The sequence below is a fragment of the Cygnus olor genome, chromosome 3 (assembly GCF_009769625.2).
Source record: "Cygnus olor isolate bCygOlo1 chromosome 3, bCygOlo1.pri.v2, whole genome shotgun sequence".
In the NCBI taxonomy this organism is placed as follows: Eukaryota; Metazoa; Chordata; class Aves; order Anseriformes; family Anatidae; genus Cygnus; species Cygnus olor.
The window spans coordinates 105769795-105787292 of NC_049171.1; the positions used below are offsets into that span (position 1 = coordinate 105769795).

Here is a 17498-nt window from a genome sequence, read left to right on the forward strand (position 1 = left end):
AGGCCCCAGTACCGACCCCTGGGGGACACCACTTGTAACAGGACACCAACTGGACTTAACTCCATTAACCACCACCCGCTGGGCACAGCCCTCCAGTCAGTCCTTTACCCAGAGAAGAGAATACCTGTCCAGGCCACGGGCAGCCAGTTTCCCCAGGAGTATACTGTGGGAGACCATGTCAAAGGCTTTGCTGAAGTCTAAGTAGACTACATCAACAGCCTTTCCCTCATCTACCAGTCTGGTCACACGATCATAGAAGGAGATGAGGTTGCATAAGCACGACCTGCCTTTCATGAAGCTGTGCTGGCTGGGCCTGATCCACTGGATGCCACGCAAGTGCTGGGTGATCTCACCCAAGATAATTTGCTCCATAACTTTCCCTGGAACCAAGGTCGGGCTGACAGGGCTGTAGTTCCATGGGTCCTCCTTATAGCCCTTCTTGTAGATGGGAGTCACATCGGCAAGCCTCCAGTCCTCTGGGACCACTCCAAACAACCATGACCATTGGTAGCTGGTGGAAAGGGGCTTGGCAATCACCTCCGCCAGCTCCCTCAGCACCCTAGGGTGGAGCTCATCTGGTCCCATGGACTTGTGACATTCCAGATAGAGGAGCAGGTCTCTGTCTCTTCATGGATCACAGGGGGGGATTCTCTACCTGAATCATAGGGTATGTCCAGGTCAGGGAGTAAAGTACCCTGAGGATAACTGATCTGACTACTAAAGACAGATGTAAAGAAGGTGTTGAGAACCTCAGCCTTATCCTCAGTGATCACATTCCCTGCTGCATCAAGTAAAGGATGGAAATTTTTCTTGGTTCTTCTCTTGCTGTTAATATGTTTGTAAAAGGATTTCTTGTCCTCTTTTACTGCAGTGGCCAATCTGAGTTCAAGATGGGCTTTTGCCTATCTAACTTCCTCTCTGCATATCTTAGCAACTTCCTTGTAGTCGCCCCAAGTAGCCTGTCCCTTCTTCCAGTGGACGTAGACTCTTTTTCTCCCGGAGTCTCAATAAAAGTTCCCGGTTCATCCATGCCAATGTTCTTTCCCTCCAGCTCACCTTATGGGACTCAGGAACAGCCTGCTCCTGTGCCTTTGAGATTTCCTTCTTGAGCAGCATCCAGGCTTCCTGGGCTCCTTTGCCCTTCAGGAGTGACTCGCAAGGGACCCCTGCAACATGTGTCCTGAGTAGGTCGAAGTCCGCCCTTCGGAAGTTCAAGACAGCAGTTTTGCTAGTTAACCTTCTGACATCACCAAGGATAGTAAACTCTACAATTTCATGGTCATTTTGAAGAAACCAAATGAAGTTTAACAAGAGTAAGTGTAGAGTCCTGCACCTGGGAAGGAACAACCACACGTATCAGTACAGGCTGGGGGATGACCTGCTGGAGAGGAGCTCTGAGGAGAAGGACCTGGGGGTCCTGGTGGATGACAGGTTGACCATGAGCCAGCAGTGTGCCCTGGCGGCCAAGAAGGCCAATCGGATCGTGGCGTGCATTAAAAGGAGTGTGGCCAGCAGGTCAAGGGAGGTGATCCTCCCCCTCTACTCTGCCCTCGTCAGGCCTCAGCTGGAGTACTGTGTCCAGTTCTGGGCTCCCCGGTATAAAAAAGACAGGGATCTTCTGGAAAGAGTCCAGTGGAGGGCCACAAAGATGATACAGGGCCTGAAACATCTCCCCTATGAGGAAAGGCTGAGAGACATGGTGCGGCCTGGTTCAGCCTTGAGAAAAGAAGACTGAAAGGGGATCTTATTAATGTTTACAAATATCTTAAGTGTGGGAGACAGAGGGATTTGGGCAACCTCTTTTCAGTGGTTTGTGTGGACAGGACAAGGGGAAATGGCCACAAAATGGAGCACAGGAAGTTCTGCACCAATGTGCAAAAGAACTTCTTCACGGTGGGGGTGACGGAGCACTGGAACAGGCTGCCCAGGGAGGTTGTGGAGTCTCCTTCTCTGGAGATATTCAAGGCCCGTCCGGACGCCTACCTCGGCAACCTGCTCTGGGGAACCTGCTTTGGCAGAGGGCTTGGACCCGATGATCTCTGGAGGTCCCTTCCAACCCCTACAATTCTGTGATTCTGGACAGCCCCTCCCTTTGGGTCGCAGCAGCCTTTTTGGGGCAAGCTCTCTGCCTGGGGGAGACCATGATAAAAACTGCGGTCAGAGAGACTGCCAGCAGATAGGATGGACTTGGAAGGGAGGAGGGACAGAACCCTGTGCCCCACTGCACGAGCTCCACAGCCACCATGGTAGCACGCTGCAGGCGGTTGTAATGCGCTGGGCGCCCCTCCCTGTGCCTGGTGGGCACCATGTGGTGCCGCCCTCCCAGGGCCATTTTCTAGGCAGAGGGCAGGGGTGCAGCGAGAGCGGGCGGGTGCAGCCTGGTTGCGCAGCTGTCCCGGGCCGCCCCTGGCCAGGCATGGCCCCAGTCCCGCTGTAACGCGGGGTCGGGCGCTGGGGCTGCTCCAAGGGGGCCAGCCTTGACATAAGGAGTGGAAAGGATGTGCATTGGGTGAAATTGGGTTAGTCTATTGATCAGGAACTCTGACTGCACAGTCAGCAGTTTTCTCATTCCTGTTTAATATGACTGGAAATTATGCTGCATCCAGGTTGAGATAATGGGAAATCACTGTCTGAAAAAAAGGCCAAGGTGAAATATTGAAGTTCTTTAGGAAGGTGCAGGGGGATGGCAAACATTAAGTAAAGAAACATCATCAAATTTAGTTAAGAAAGGTGGAATATACAAATGCATTACAGATCTGGACATTTTAGTCAGTTATCAAAAAACTATAATATGACATTTCTAATCATAATCATAATCTAATCATAGTGCTACCCATCAGCAACTGACAGAATGAGAAAGGGGGAAAGCAGTATGAACATTTAACAAAAGGCAGAAATTGAAGTGTGCATACCCATAGCTCTGCTCTAGCATTGCGCTCAGAGAAATAGCAAGAGGGGAACTTTGCAGTCACACACACAAACACAAAAACACTTTGACAGGAATCCAAAAGCATGTATGTACTGAAATGTAAACCTATGTTTCTGAAAATCATTCAGCCCTTTGAGCTGGCAGGTTCCATAGAATCATAGAATCATTCAGGTTTGAAAAGACCTCTAAGATCATCTACTCCAACCTTTAATCCAGTACTGAAGTCCACCACTAAACCATGCTACTAAGTTCTACATCTACACGCTTCTTGAAGGCCTTCAAGGATGGTGACTCAGCCACTTCCCTGGGCAGCCTATCCCAATGCCACACAACCCTTTCAGAAAAGAAATTTCACCTGATATCCAACCGAAACCTCCCCTGGCACAACTTGAGGCCATTTCCCTTCATTTTATCCCTTGTTGAAGATCTTCAAATATCTAGGATTAAAAAAAATCTCCCCCTATAATCCAGAAACAGACAGCAACCTTTACAAGGGTAACTATCCTCCACAATTGCTCACCCCACCTTTTTCCCTTTTATGTCTTTCTCATTTCACATCTGCTCAGATAAAAACTGAAGGCGGATTGGCCCAGACAATAATCCTGAATATTGTCAGAGAATCATGTACAAAAGAAACATTCTAGGTTGTAGTCATCAACGAGGATCGTGTCTGAATTTCATACAGCTCTAGAACAAATTGCAGAAACTGGCTGTGGAAACCCAATGGAGCATTGAGATATGATACTTTCTGCAAGATGTCTACTTCTCTGACTGCTGATGAAGCAACACTAGAGAACCATGTGTGCTGCACCAGCTGGAAGACCCTTCACAAGAGAGTTGAACTCTGAGCAGCTCCAGAGGTGCAGGACTGAGTTCAGGCTTCCTACAAATCCCACACAGTCTTGTCGCAAGCTCTTTTGAAAAAGTTGCTTGCTTGAAGTATCAACTGGGGTGCCCACAGGCATCCTGCTAGCAGATAACACAGCACTGACCGTTAGTTGGCCTCAAGACCATCCTCTGTGCCATTATCTGCAGCAGTTAGATGGGGCTGTGTGAAGTCTACGTACGCAATGAAACTGGAAAATCCCGAAACTCTGACCAGAACTTCCTCTCAGAAAATTTTCACCCTGTATTTTCAGATGCTGATCAAAACCAAGCAATGTGCAATGTCTTGTACTCAGACACTCCAACCAGAAGTGTAATTCAGAATATATTCTTTCTTTGTAAAGAGAGGAGAATTCATTAGTTGGTATGCTTTAGGCAACCATTATTTATTTATTTATTTGTTTGTTTTGGAAATCCAGTGTATTTAAGAATAGCAAACTTACTAATTAAGTTGCTAATCTTGCTTCTATTCTTAATAAAAAATAATAATTAAAAAAAAGCAACAACCAGAAGTAGGAGAGATAAGCCTTTGCTTATGTACAGTGGTGTGGACACATTAAAAATTATGCAGGAAAAAAATTAGAAAACAAGCACAAAGCAAAAATAATACTCTTTCTAGCACTGAACTGAAAGCTAATGAGCCCTCACTCATGCAAATGACATCAAATTTGTTCCAACTTGTACAACTGCAAAATGTCCTCCATCAAAACCAGGAGCAATTGGCAAATTTGTTTGTTAATCAGTACTGCCAAGCACTATTGTCAGTCTCTAAAACAGCAACAGCAGCAGGACATCTAAATTGGGTGCAGCAGCATTTGCCAAACCGTTGTCTTATATCACTTTTAGAATTGAACTGTCAGTGATATCTTTTAATAGAGTGCCATTAATCTCTTCAGAGCAGTTATCAACCTTAGTCAAACGCATTATAGTCTTCTGGACAGGCCTGTGTCTTTTCTATAAGTTACCTCAATAGCAGTCTATGAAGAAACTGGTTTAAAAAGGATGTAAGTGAAGAATACCTAATGTGATGGAACAGCATGAACATATAAAAGAAAGGTATGGCTAGACACTTTCATGATGGAAGGAGAGGAGAAGAAATTGAAGATGAAAATAGGGAGGACGGATTTCAAAAGCAATGCTATGGAATAAAAGAGCCATAAAATATTACTAAAGGAAAGAAAATTAAAGAAACTTAAGGAAACTGAAGACCATCAGTAGTCTTGGAAGATCCAGCAATAAAATAAGTCAAGGAATTCTGTACCCCCGCTGATGAAACAACTGGAAATGCCTTCAAATGTAGGTTGTGCATGGATTGCTTGAAGAAACTCAAAAAGTTCTAATTTTTCTTTTTGTCACAGAAAAAATTCGACCTCCAGTAATCCCATCCAAAGGAAATCACTCTATTTTCTGTATCGATCTATGTTCAGTGTAAACAAATTCTGTGTGCAAATATCCTCAGAACTCAACTGCAGTTCATCCTTGTTGTAACCATGTTGTATTTTTGTGAAGAAACAGAACAGACAAGAAAAAGAAAATATTTTCATACTTATAATTTATGTATTATATATATATTCCATTCTGCTACATACAGCTCAAACATTAACTAAAACACGCTTCTCCCCAGCTTCTACCATCTTATTTCAGCTACCATTTGTCAAGCACTGTAAAAGTTAGAAAACAAGGAGGAAACAGGAATATCTGAAAGATCACAGGACATATTTCATTCAGTATCTTCCAAACTCTTTTCCTAAGAGTTTAACACCTCTCAAAGATATATCTAACCTAAAGCCATGAATCATGGCTAAGAGCCAGAACTGTCACTCTTTCATAACATATTAGCATACAAATTGTTTTTTTTTTTTTTTTTTTTTTTTCAGACAATACCTGCTATAGTAATTTCACTTGAGATCTGAAGGGATGAAAGGCACGGACTCCTGATGGCTCTTGAACAGGAGACCTCTATTGCCATTTTTCACCACTACATATACTTTCCCTGTAGCCCCATGCGCTGTCTACACGCCCAAATCTGTCATACAATTGGTTAGAGACCCTCAGACACATGCCTCGAGCCAGCCAGCAATTGGCCACTGCCCAAAGCTCATCTTTAACACTGTAGCCAATTTACTTTATCTTGACCTTGCTCAAGTTTTTGATTCTACCACTTGTTTCCTCATTATCTCTAATTCAGGGACGTGTGAAACAGCACAAAGCCACCTGCGAATTCCTTTCCCACAGAGATCCATATTTTCATTTTTATTTTTAATTCTAAATTATCTCCAAGAAATTATCTGAAAGGTGATATTTCACCTGTGGAATATTTTTCTATTTATTTATTTATTTAAATCAGTTTAACTGTTGGACTGCTACCCAAACACCAACTTAAAAAACAAATCCTAAATACCAATAATTGGAACAGAGAATGGCATATCCAATGTCCTGTTCCACCACCAAAATGGAAAAAAAACTTTTACTTTTAAATCAGAACCATCATTTCTGTAATAGCAAATAGGCAAACCAGAATACCTTTCACTTAGATCTCTGGATTTGCTGCTTTTTATTAATAGTATAAACACTCATACCAACTGTTAACAGATAATGTGCACATTTGTAAGTTACCCTTAATGGCTCAGTAGTGGTACTCAGTGAGAACGGGACTGCATATCTGAAAAAACTGTTGCCTTTAAAAATGCATAAAATCAGTAACAAGGTAATCTTCAGTGCATGACATTTGCATAAAATTAAATATGGGCCCAGTCAAGGAAACTCTATATTAACACAAGTGGTCATGTTGAAGTAACCAGCATTGCCTACATAAATAATATAGCATAGTTTGCATCTTTAAGTGAAGGCATGTTAATTTTGTTGGTTGGTTCTTCAACTAATAACTGAACACCTTTTGGTTTACACTTGGAACAATTCTGCTAAATTCAAACGTTTTAAATAACCTCTTGTAATTAAAAGAACACAGACAACCTATTCCTCAGAAATGTTTTACCCAATCAGTTGGAGATCGATTTGGGAGTCGCTTTACTTTGTAACTTTTGTCAAAGCCTTTTCCCCTTCCTCCCCGCCCAAAAAACAATAATCCAATAAAAACAAATGAAAACAAGTAACAAACTCACAATTTCAAGCCTTGATAACTGTATTTTTCCACTTCCAGTAATAACTGGAATTTGTGCTTTTAAATTAATTAGGAAATGCTATCATCATGAATTGCATATTGCTCCAGACTCTTTAACTACTTAATTAACTACTAAAACACTGCAAAGGAGCTGACATTGCATTAAAAGAGGAGCAAAATGATCAATTCTCCATACATCCCCAACCCTTTTACACACAAAAGTTTGCGTAAGCACTTACCTGCTGGGTAGCGTTCAATAACTGGCCAGTTGTCCACCTGTAATGTGGCATTGCCACCACTTCTCGTGAAACGTACTACGTGGTATTTTCCATCATTAATGATTGCGTTGATCTCTTCGATAGAGATGTCATCCGTTCCAACATTAAATTTAACTCCAATTTTTCCCTGGTGCTGCATGTTAAAGAAAAAAAAATAAAGGGGGAGAAGGGAAGGAGAAAAAGAAGAACTAATTAAGAGTTGTTTTAGTAAGACAGACAGTCTGTCATATAGAAAAAGATTTCCAACAACATCTTCCCTCCTTGGATTTAACTTCTGAAGGCTTGCATGTGACAGTGACAAGCCTCCTGACAGTTCAGTAAGTCCAGGAGGTTTCTTTGATAGATAATTGATATTCCAAATGAGTTATCTCACGAAATTGAGTTCTCTCTTTTTCCAAGACCAAGACAAGGAGGGGAAAAAGGAGGATGAAAGCTCAAGTTTTCTTTCTTTGCCCCTCTCCCTCACCTTCAAGAGAATTAAACACCTTTCTTTCCTTTTAGGCTTTCAAAATGGAAAGCATCAGAGCGTCACTTGGAAACTTGGAAGAAGTATGAGGATTTACATTTCTTATTTTTATTTTTTTTCCCAGTGGAGAGAGCCTTTTCATCACATTGTACTAACTCCAAATCATTAAGACAAGGATGGACCAAGTGACAAATGGAGTTTCCTGATCTGAGCTAGAGAGGAGTGAAAGGTATTTGTGAAACAGACAGCATCTTGTTCTCACTGAAGAGCAAGACCGATTCTTCTGCTGAGATTAGCCTGTAAACTCCTGTGTCTGAGAGTGCCTCCAGCTAAGGAGGCTTCACACACATTTATACCCAGGACTAAGGCTGTTGGTTTTACAGTTAATTGAGATATTGGCATGTTTTCATTTTTATTGTCTTTTAAGTATTGAAATGAACGTGTTAATAGGACATTTAGAGTTTAACAAAGACTTAAAGTGTGTTAAAAGTTTAACTTAAGGGCCTCATGATTTTTTTTTTCTCCTATAGAAGCAATTATATGCCTGAATAAGGACATCTATTAAATTAAGGAGAGAAAAAAAAATAAATCCAACTGCACAGCATGACTTTAGGGGGTTGTGCATAGTAAGTGGCAAGCTTATGTGAAATTTCATGCTGTTCGTACTGGTACTTCCTTCTTAAAAGTTAAAAAACTCCTTAAATTTTTACACTACCATGTACCAATGAAACATTTCATTTCATACCTCTTGGTATGAATACCACTTTGATCTTTCCAGACTCAGCTTCACCTCTCCAACAAAACTTTTGTGTCTCTTCCCTCTTTCTCTTCCTATCCTGGCAACACACCTCATAGTAGGTGTGTCCTGTAGCTCCTCACCTCTGGAGGTCTCCCAAGTGGTTAACTCAGGAGTTCTTCCACTTTATTTTATTTTTAAATATCTGACTGCAACTTCCAATACTGCCTGCATTTTCCATTTACACAGTTAAGCAGCTGCTGATCACCTCTGGAGAAAGTTCCGCAACCCTGTGGAAGCTCTCACCACACTAAGTTGTACTTTTCTTCATTTTGCTCTCACCTCTTCAGCTATGATTTTTTAAAAACTATAAAAGGACCATTTTATACTGAGATTTGCAGAATGACTCTGGAAAGCAAATTGTTAAATTTATTTACTTGCTCAGTTCCTTAATCAAGTTCTAAACATAACTGTTCTCTCCTTGTGGTTTGTCTTAGCATTTCTCTATTGACTTTCTCTATCTCCTACTTTTCCATGCCTATAAGGTGTCAATGAGGGATCTGCTTCACCTAGCACACACACTCGCCTTCTTCCACCTCAGGTGTGAGTTGCAGAGCAATCTCCCAGTTATCCTGGGAGAATAACCATAGTTCTTCTTTATTGCAGCTGGTTCAACTATGGTTTAGAATAGATTTCAACACTTTTCTCCCATGGATGCAGTAGCTTACTTGCTTCACCTGTTTCTTTCATATGCTTATATACAGAAATATATACAAAGAAATACAACATTGTTTTGGCCCTAATGCCATCTCTTCTTTTGAAAATTTATGAAATGCAGAAAAACGGCATGCTAATGATAGTGACATATGCACCCTTTCACAACACTTTCAAGAAATCAAAGGCACTGAGGATTAAAAAAAAGCCAACTAATTTCACAGTGATTCATAATTATACTGTTCATAACCTACACTTTGCATACCTGCTTTTCTATTTGCTATATATATATATCTGTATATATATATATATATATTCTTTTAGATGAAAAAATGACAAGGGGGAAAAAAAATCTTAATTTTTTTAATCTTTAATTTTTTTAATCTTTTTTTTAATCTTTAATTTTTTTTTGTCCTGTGAATAGGACAGGTGCAAGCAAAATGAAGTGGCATAAAAGGTGAATATATTATCACCTTTTCCAAAATAAGATAATGTAGTGCTGCACTGTAAATGGCTAGGCACTGTCAAGTGAAATTAATGTTTTACAGACACAAGTGCAGACCTTTAGCCTTACTTGATACACACATACCTGCAAGTGAAAAAATAAGTTTCCCTGACTTCCTTACATTTGTACAGAAGTAGTGTGCACAGCGCACAAAGCACACAGCTGCATTAGCAGAGTATATTACTCTAATAGCTAATAATATACTATAGAGATTATTTTTGGGTGTATTTCTAATTCATTTGTGTAGCTGAGAATGTGAAAAACTTTATATTTAAGGGAGATGTTTCATTTTATTTATTTATTTATTTTTTTACACCTTCAGCATCTGTGGGAATTTATGTAACCTCCTATAAAACAAGGAAGCAAATCTGAGTTTCAAGTTTAATTCTTATCATTAAGACTTAAAAATATTTAAGTTTGGCTTGTATCATGCCAAACATGATACGGAGTAGAACCCCATTGTGCACGGCACTTTAAAACCTCAATATACAATTATTATTGTGGATCAGCTGAAGTACAGTAACCTGTTCAGATAACCTGATCTCAGCCCCATGATATTTAATATAATTAGAAAGGACTGCTTTTTTAAAAACTGAAGCATACTGAATTACTATTTCCACTTCTTAACCTTTGCAAGCCTCAGTTACATAGTGCAGTAGTAGAAATACAATTTCCTTTATCAGTTGTTCATCCATAATAATCTTTTAGTTAGTCTTCCAATCAGAAATGGCCTCAGACAAATGCTTAGTCAGAATTTCCCTCTTAGCACCCTCATGATGGGCACTACAGGAATGTTTGTGTATTACTAAGTACCACAATAAGTCAGCATTACTGTTGAATGATGTTATCCTTGCCAGTGACCTGAAATAGCAGAGCATTTCACACTCATGTTTCTAGGGGTTTATTTTTGCCCACTAGAAAAGATGATCATTTCATAGCTCCCTGGTAAAAATCAGATCTGTTCATAGGGTCTGTAGAAGTCTACTTCACTCTTTACAGCTGTTAGCTTGGTTTCATTTTTCTCCCAGTTGAGAGAGAACATAGTAATAGAATCAACTCATTTTCTATTGTGTCTTTATCTAATCTGAACCAGAACAGCTAAAACAGAGCTAAAAGAGTATAGACATGTAGGAAATGGGAAAGTCTCCAATGTTCTCTTTGACAGGGGACAGAAGATAGGACACTTTCAGGAGAAGTAAAAAAAATTTCAAGAAACAGTGTAAAAGTTATCATGTGTCTCTGAAACTTTGAACTTCAAACCACAAAGCGCTATGAATATTGCTTGCAAGCATCACACCACCACCATTCCCTGGTACAGAGCAGCAGAGAGACCTCTGATTCGCCTACAGAGAAACTAAGCAACACTGAACGCCAACCAGCAGTTCTTCAGAAAAACATAACTTTCAGTTTGCAGGTGTTTTGTGCTTGTAGCTCTCCTGAGATCAGGGTTAACTTTCTCTCTACAGCACCACCCAGGCAGATGAGGACACTTGGTGTTACCTCAAGTAACCTTACACGTTAATGCAACATGCAACATAGGCTTTGCCTACAGTTTAACCTCTGCAGTCCAGCCACTTGTAGGAACCCAAACTCACAGAATGAAGATGAATATGTTAATGGCTTCAAGTTAGCTTCACATGAGCCAGCAATGCACGCTTACAGCCCAGGAAGTCACCACATTCCAGGCTGCATCAAAAGAAGCATGGCAGCAGGTCAAGGGCGGTGATTCTTCCCCTCTACTCTGCTCTCATGAGACCCCACCTGGAGTACTGTGTTCAGCTCTAGGGCCCTCAATATCAGAAAGACATGGACCTATTAGAGTGAGTCCAGAGGACAGCCACAAAGATTATCAAGGGGCTGGAGCACCTCTCCTACGAAGACAGGCTGAGAACCATTCTATGATAAAAGCATGAGACCAGTTAGACAGAAAGATAGAACTTAGAGGTGGAGGTCCAATTCTATATTCCCAATGTGCTCTGAAATGTTAAGAGTTTTGATTACTCAGACAGTATAGGTGCATGCCTATATACCAGTCATGTCAATGTATTTTGTCTTCAAAAGCACTGGCAGCTACTATTGTACTCTAGCAAATTTTCAGGAATTGTGTGCTTTAAATTCTTCTACCTTGGCTTTAACAAGCCTCTGACAGCACTGTAAATGCTGATAAACATGAGAACCAAGTGAGAAAGGTGAAATGCAAAGCAAGCCAGCAACTGACAGTGCAATTTTTTTCCTGCCAGACCCTGCTCCTGTGCTACCGATCTGCCAACTCCAAAAGCAATAAAAGTTACAGTAGTATAAAATACACATATATACATCTCCAGAATAATGATATTTTCTATGGCATTGTCAGGGTTTTGCTGCTCTCTGTAGTAATAATTCTGGAATCAGTCAAACAGCTATGTGCAAATTTGGCACAACAGTAGTTTTAGAAGAGACCACAGACATCCTAAGCTCATAATACTTACAACCTTTAACCACTTCCAAAGAAAAGTAATAAAACTGTGATTCCCCCAGGTGAACAAATAAAGAAAAAACAAAACAAAACAAAACATTCATGCCTGCCAGCTTGTATCTTATAAAATCACTGCCCAGAGGCACAACTTTCTGGTGAATGCAGTTAACAAAATCTCAGAACTAACTGATGGCTTACTTTGATTTTATTAAGGAATAAATTTATTGAGCTCAACTGAGAAAACAGACCAATTTCACTCAAATATAATCAGAGGCCAATATTCTATATTATAGAAATGCATGCAGAATCATTAAAATAATTATAGTATGAATCCTCTAGGGACATGTCTATGCACAAATAGTACTGTTTTCTCAGGAAGTGAGGAGGGGGATGTATAATGGACAGAAGACACATTTGAACTGCAAGATTAATTGAGTAACTACATATGTTTTAGCCAAGTGATCCAATAGTATTTCTTATTAACATCTATTATCTTCCAGAGGAAATGTTTCCTGGGGAAGGGCTTAGAAAACATTGTTGTGGTTTTGCCTGGGAGAGTTAATTTTCTTCATAGATGCTGTTTTTTTTTTTTTTTTAATAAAAATTCTGGCGATAACACATTGATGCTTTAGTTATTGCTGAGCAGTACTTACACAGAGCTAATTAATGACTTTTCAGCTTGTTGTGCTGCCCTGCCAGTGAGGAGGCTGGGGGTGCCCAACGAGCTGGGAGGGGGGACAGCCAGGACAGCTGACCCAGACTGACCAAAGGGACATTCCTACCATGTGGTGTCACACTCAGCAATAAAAGCTGAGGTAAAGGAGGAAAAAGGAGGAAAGGGGGGATGCTTGGAGCAATGGCATTTGTCTTCTAAAGAAACCATTATGCATGATGAGCCGTGCCTTCCTGGGAGTGAAGAGAGATAATAAACAACCTAATTTTCATCAGCAGTAATAAAATATTTCAGTCTACTGCAGGAAAGTTTTTGGTCTACTGAAGGAAAACTTACTATAGGCATAGACATTCTTGCATCTTCCCTCATCCCAAGTACTTACAGTGTGGTTTTGTCTCTTCATGAGCTCAGAAGGGTAACTATTTCCTGCGATGAATTACAGCTTTCAGCATATCACTGCTTGACATACTGTAGAAAACGTAGGAGAGGCTTGAAAACTCTATCATACAGCTAGCAGGCAAAGTTATCAGTCCTAGGTTGGCACTTCAAGCAAGGAGGAAAGGTTTTTGTTGATGTTTGGTAGGGTGCATCCACTCTGTATTCAGTCTTTTATAGGTTGTAATCTGACAAGACTGAAGCTGTTCAGTTTCTCCTTCTTTTCCACAAAGCTGTAAATACTTAGCTACGGTGGAGACCAAAAATTCTTTTCCCTTTCCCGATTGCTAAGTGAAGAGACTGACCTATTCCCTATGATCCTTCTTTCCAGTTCTCAACATTTATTTGCATCTTTCCTCATATTTGCTTATTTCTTAAACCCGTAGCTCTGCAGTCCTTGGGATATGAGAAAGTCTCACTTTTCATTTTAAAATAAGTTCCTAGTTCTGATAATTGTACAGAAAAGCTTAGAACCCAAAGCCTTATGGGCTACTGCAAGAGCAGGCTAATAGAAAGAACTGAAAATCTGTTAAATCCCATGATTTTAAACTAAATGCTTTACTTTTTTTTTCTTTTTTTTTTTTTTTTTTCCTCTAGTTGGAGGCATGACACTCTGCAATTGACAAATAATTTCATTACTTTCATATCAAATCTGAGCAACATGCAGCAAAGTGGTGCTTCCTTTCAATCCACTCTCCCAGCAATTTTGACTGCTCCTCCTTTATCACTGGACCCTGCTTCTGGAAGGATTTGTTCTCCTTTACTTGGCTCTCAGCCTCCTGCTTGCTAAGACAGTGGAACTAGAGGGATGGATGGACAATACTTTCTAAACTACTCTACAAGACCTTATCTACAGTTGACCGGTCTGGTTGCATGGCTTTCAAGGCCTTGGGGAAGAGTCTGTTACACGGCGTGCTTGCATTTAGGAAATTTTTTCATGACTTGAAGGTTTGAGCTATGGCTGGAATCCCAAATGCTGGGGATTCCTGCAAGAAACCACTGGATTCCTGCAAGAAGCACAGTGCAGTCTGTGGTACCCATTCACACACACCACTCTAATTTATCTCAGCAACAAAACACTGTCTACTACTACACTTAGTCACTACTCAAACTATTCAGAGAGGAAAAATGCTGTCTGCAGAGCCACCAATGTTACCAACATTTCCTGCAGCATCTGTACATGCTCACCGAAGTGAAAACCATAGTGCATATTTTTCATCTAGCAGTGACAATACAAGGCACTTCAAAAACAGATTTTTAATCATAAATATACATCAGCAAACCTTTTTTTTCCCTCCCCTAATTTTGGAGACCTCAATCCATCGTTTAATGGATTTTGTTAAAAGGGGAGAGAGAATTTGCAATATATCTTGTTCTAACATTTTATTCAAAAGCTCTGTAAGATCATCTCAAAACCTTTAAATGACCTCAGTCACATGCCATTAAGGTAAATATATTTTCTAAATTAATACAGAAATAATTAAAAAATATTGTTTACCTGATACCCTTGGTTGATGTATAAAAAATAGCACCATCAGCATAACAATATTATGTATGCAAATACATGCAGATGCCACCAGAGGTACTGCACTCTTAAACGTTGTTCTGTAAAGATTAAGGAACTTCTTCCCTTAAACCAATGACCCTTACAAGAAGTAAGTGAAATACAAGTCCAACATTATACTAATTTACAACTGAGGCATACATTAAAAACCAAAAATAAAATCTATGAGGCTTACTAAGTGGAGAAGTGACACAACTTTATTTATTTATTTATTTATTTTGTCACAAAATGTCATATATCCACAGAATAAAAATCCTCTCAGTAATGTATCATGGACTGCCATGCCCACCATCTTGGCATTTCAGAAGAGGAATAAGCTAGTCTTTACTGCTATGACATAATGACTTGTATCACTTTCTGCTTTAAAATATCACTTTCTGCTCAGTCAGGTTAAATCCCTGGTGACTGGAAAAAGGGAAACCCCTCCCTAAACCCCTTCCTCTACACTTAAAAAGGGTAGGAAGGAGGACTCGGGGAACTACAGACTGCTGAGCCTCACCTCTGTACCTGGCAAGACCATGGAACAGATCCTCCTGGAGGCAATGTTATGACACATGCTGGACAAGGAGGTGATCCAAGACAGCCAAGGCAGCATCACCAAGGACAAATCATGCCTGACCAATTTGGTGGCCTTCTATGATAGTGACTGCATCAGTTGACAAGGGAAGACTGACCAATGTCATCTACATGGACTTCTGTAAGGGCTTTTGACGCAGTCCCACATGACATTCTAATCTCTAAATTGGAAAGATACAGATTTGAAGGGTGGACCATCCAGTGGATAAGGAATTGGCTTAATAGCTTTACCCAGAGAGCGGTGGTCAATGATTCTTTATCCAGGTGGAGGCTGGTGATGAGTGGTGTCCCTCAGGGGTCTGTACTGGGACCGGTCCTTTTCAGTATCTTCATCAATGACATAGATGATGGGATTGAGTGCACCCTCAGCTTTGCAGATGATACCAAGCTGAGTGGTACAGCTGATACCAAAGAAGGAAGAGATGATGCTACGCAAAGGGACCTGGACAGGCTGGAGAAGTGGGCCCATATGAACCTAATGAGGTTCTACAAAGCCAAGTACAAGGTGATGGACATGGGTCAGGGCAATCCCAGACATGAGTACAGGCTGGGAGAAGAACTCATTGAGAGCAGCCCTGCAGAGAAGGACTTGGGGGTTCTAGTGGACAAAAGGCTTGATGTGAGCCAGCAGTATGTGCTTGCAGTCCAGAAGGCCAACTGCATCCTGGGCTGCATCAACAGAGGTGTAACCAGCAGGTTGAGGGAGGTAATTGTGCCCCTCTGCTCTGCCCTCATGAGGCCCCACCTGGAGTACTGTGTTCTGCTCTGGGGCCTCCAGCACAAGGAAGATGTGGACCTGTTAGAGCGTGTTCAGAAGAGGGCCACAAAGATGATCAGAGGGCTGGAGCACCTCTCCTATGAAGAAAGGCTGAGAGAGCTGGGACTGTTCAGCCTGGAGAAGAGAAGGCTGTAGGGAGACCTCATTGCAGCCTTTCAGTACTTAATGGGGGCTTATAAAAAGGATGGAGAAGCACTCTTTACTTGGGTGGATAATGATAGGACTAGGGGGAATGGTCTTAAACTAAAAGAGGATAGATTTAGATTAGACATTAGGAGGAAATTCTTCACTGTAAGGGCAGGGAGTGACTGGAACAGGTTGCCCAGAGAAGTTGTGGATGCCCCATGGTTGGATGGGGCCTTGGCCAGCCTGATCTAGTAGGTGGCATCCCTGCCTCTGGCCAGGGGGTTGGAGTTAGATGATCTTTAAGCTCCTTTCCAACCTGTGCCATTCTATGATTCTACATAATTGTTGTCACAAATTGCTCTAAATATTGTTACAGCCATTTGATTTACACATAAAACTCAGTAAGCAGAAAATGTAGAAATATGTATAAATCTGCAATTCTGACACTGCATTTTCAATTCCCAGTCTGCACTGTTTTTTTTTTAGAATTAAACATCATAATTCTTATTGCTATATATCATAGCAGTATTATTTCAACTTATTCTGATGATGAATTACTATGATACAATTACCCTAACAACCAGCCCCCCAAAATGCAATAGTTAGAGAAGACATATGGTATAGAGCCCGCAGCAGCAGCATACTGCATCTTATTATCCACTCAGCATCATTACTGCAGTACACAAAATCAAATTTTTCTGACAATATGCAATAAAGAACAATTTAAGTAGTCAGCTCTTAATGTGGTACTTTCTGTCAAAACAAACTTGTAGCACAGAAATGCCTTAACCTTGCTAGCATCTCACCCAAGAATTCCCAGTTGTGGTGAGCTGGTATGGATGGGTTGAAGAGACTACAGATGCTGTTATACCAAACGGAGTCTCATTTGAAGGGAAAGAAAGCTTGGCCAAGGTAACTCACATGCCTTGACTTTGCTCTTGCACACTTATTTTCCATGCAGACAGGCACCTGTGAGCCTGTACACCTCAAATATAGCATGCTCAGCCTGAGAAATGACAACTATTTGGGAGCTCTAGCTACTCAAAGACAAACTGTTTCTCCCCTCACATATGTCAGCATGTGTTTCCAGATGAGCATCGAAGTGAAAATTAGGCTTGGTTTCCATCTTTTTATAGGGTTTTTATACTGAGAAAATTAACATAGCTTTCCCAGGACTGGATACAGTCATCTGAAAATGTAAAGATACTCCTGGGGGAAAAACAAACAAACAAATGAACAAACAAACAAAAACATAGC

General features: G+C 40.8%; 1 protein-coding gene across 30 annotated transcripts in view; it reads right to left on the reverse strand.

The window, feature by feature from the left end:
* NRXN1 (neurexin 1) overlaps positions 1 to 17498 on the reverse strand; it is a 734224-nt gene that overhangs the window by 116400 nt on the left and 600326 nt on the right. For all 30 annotated transcript variants that reach the window (XM_040551878.1, XM_040551901.1, XM_040551900.1 and 27 more), the window contains one exon: positions 7175 to 7346. In XM_040551878.1, the coding sequence (XP_040407812.1) occupies positions 7175 to 7346 (172 nt within the window). The remainder of the gene's footprint in view (positions 1 to 7174; positions 7347 to 17498) is intronic.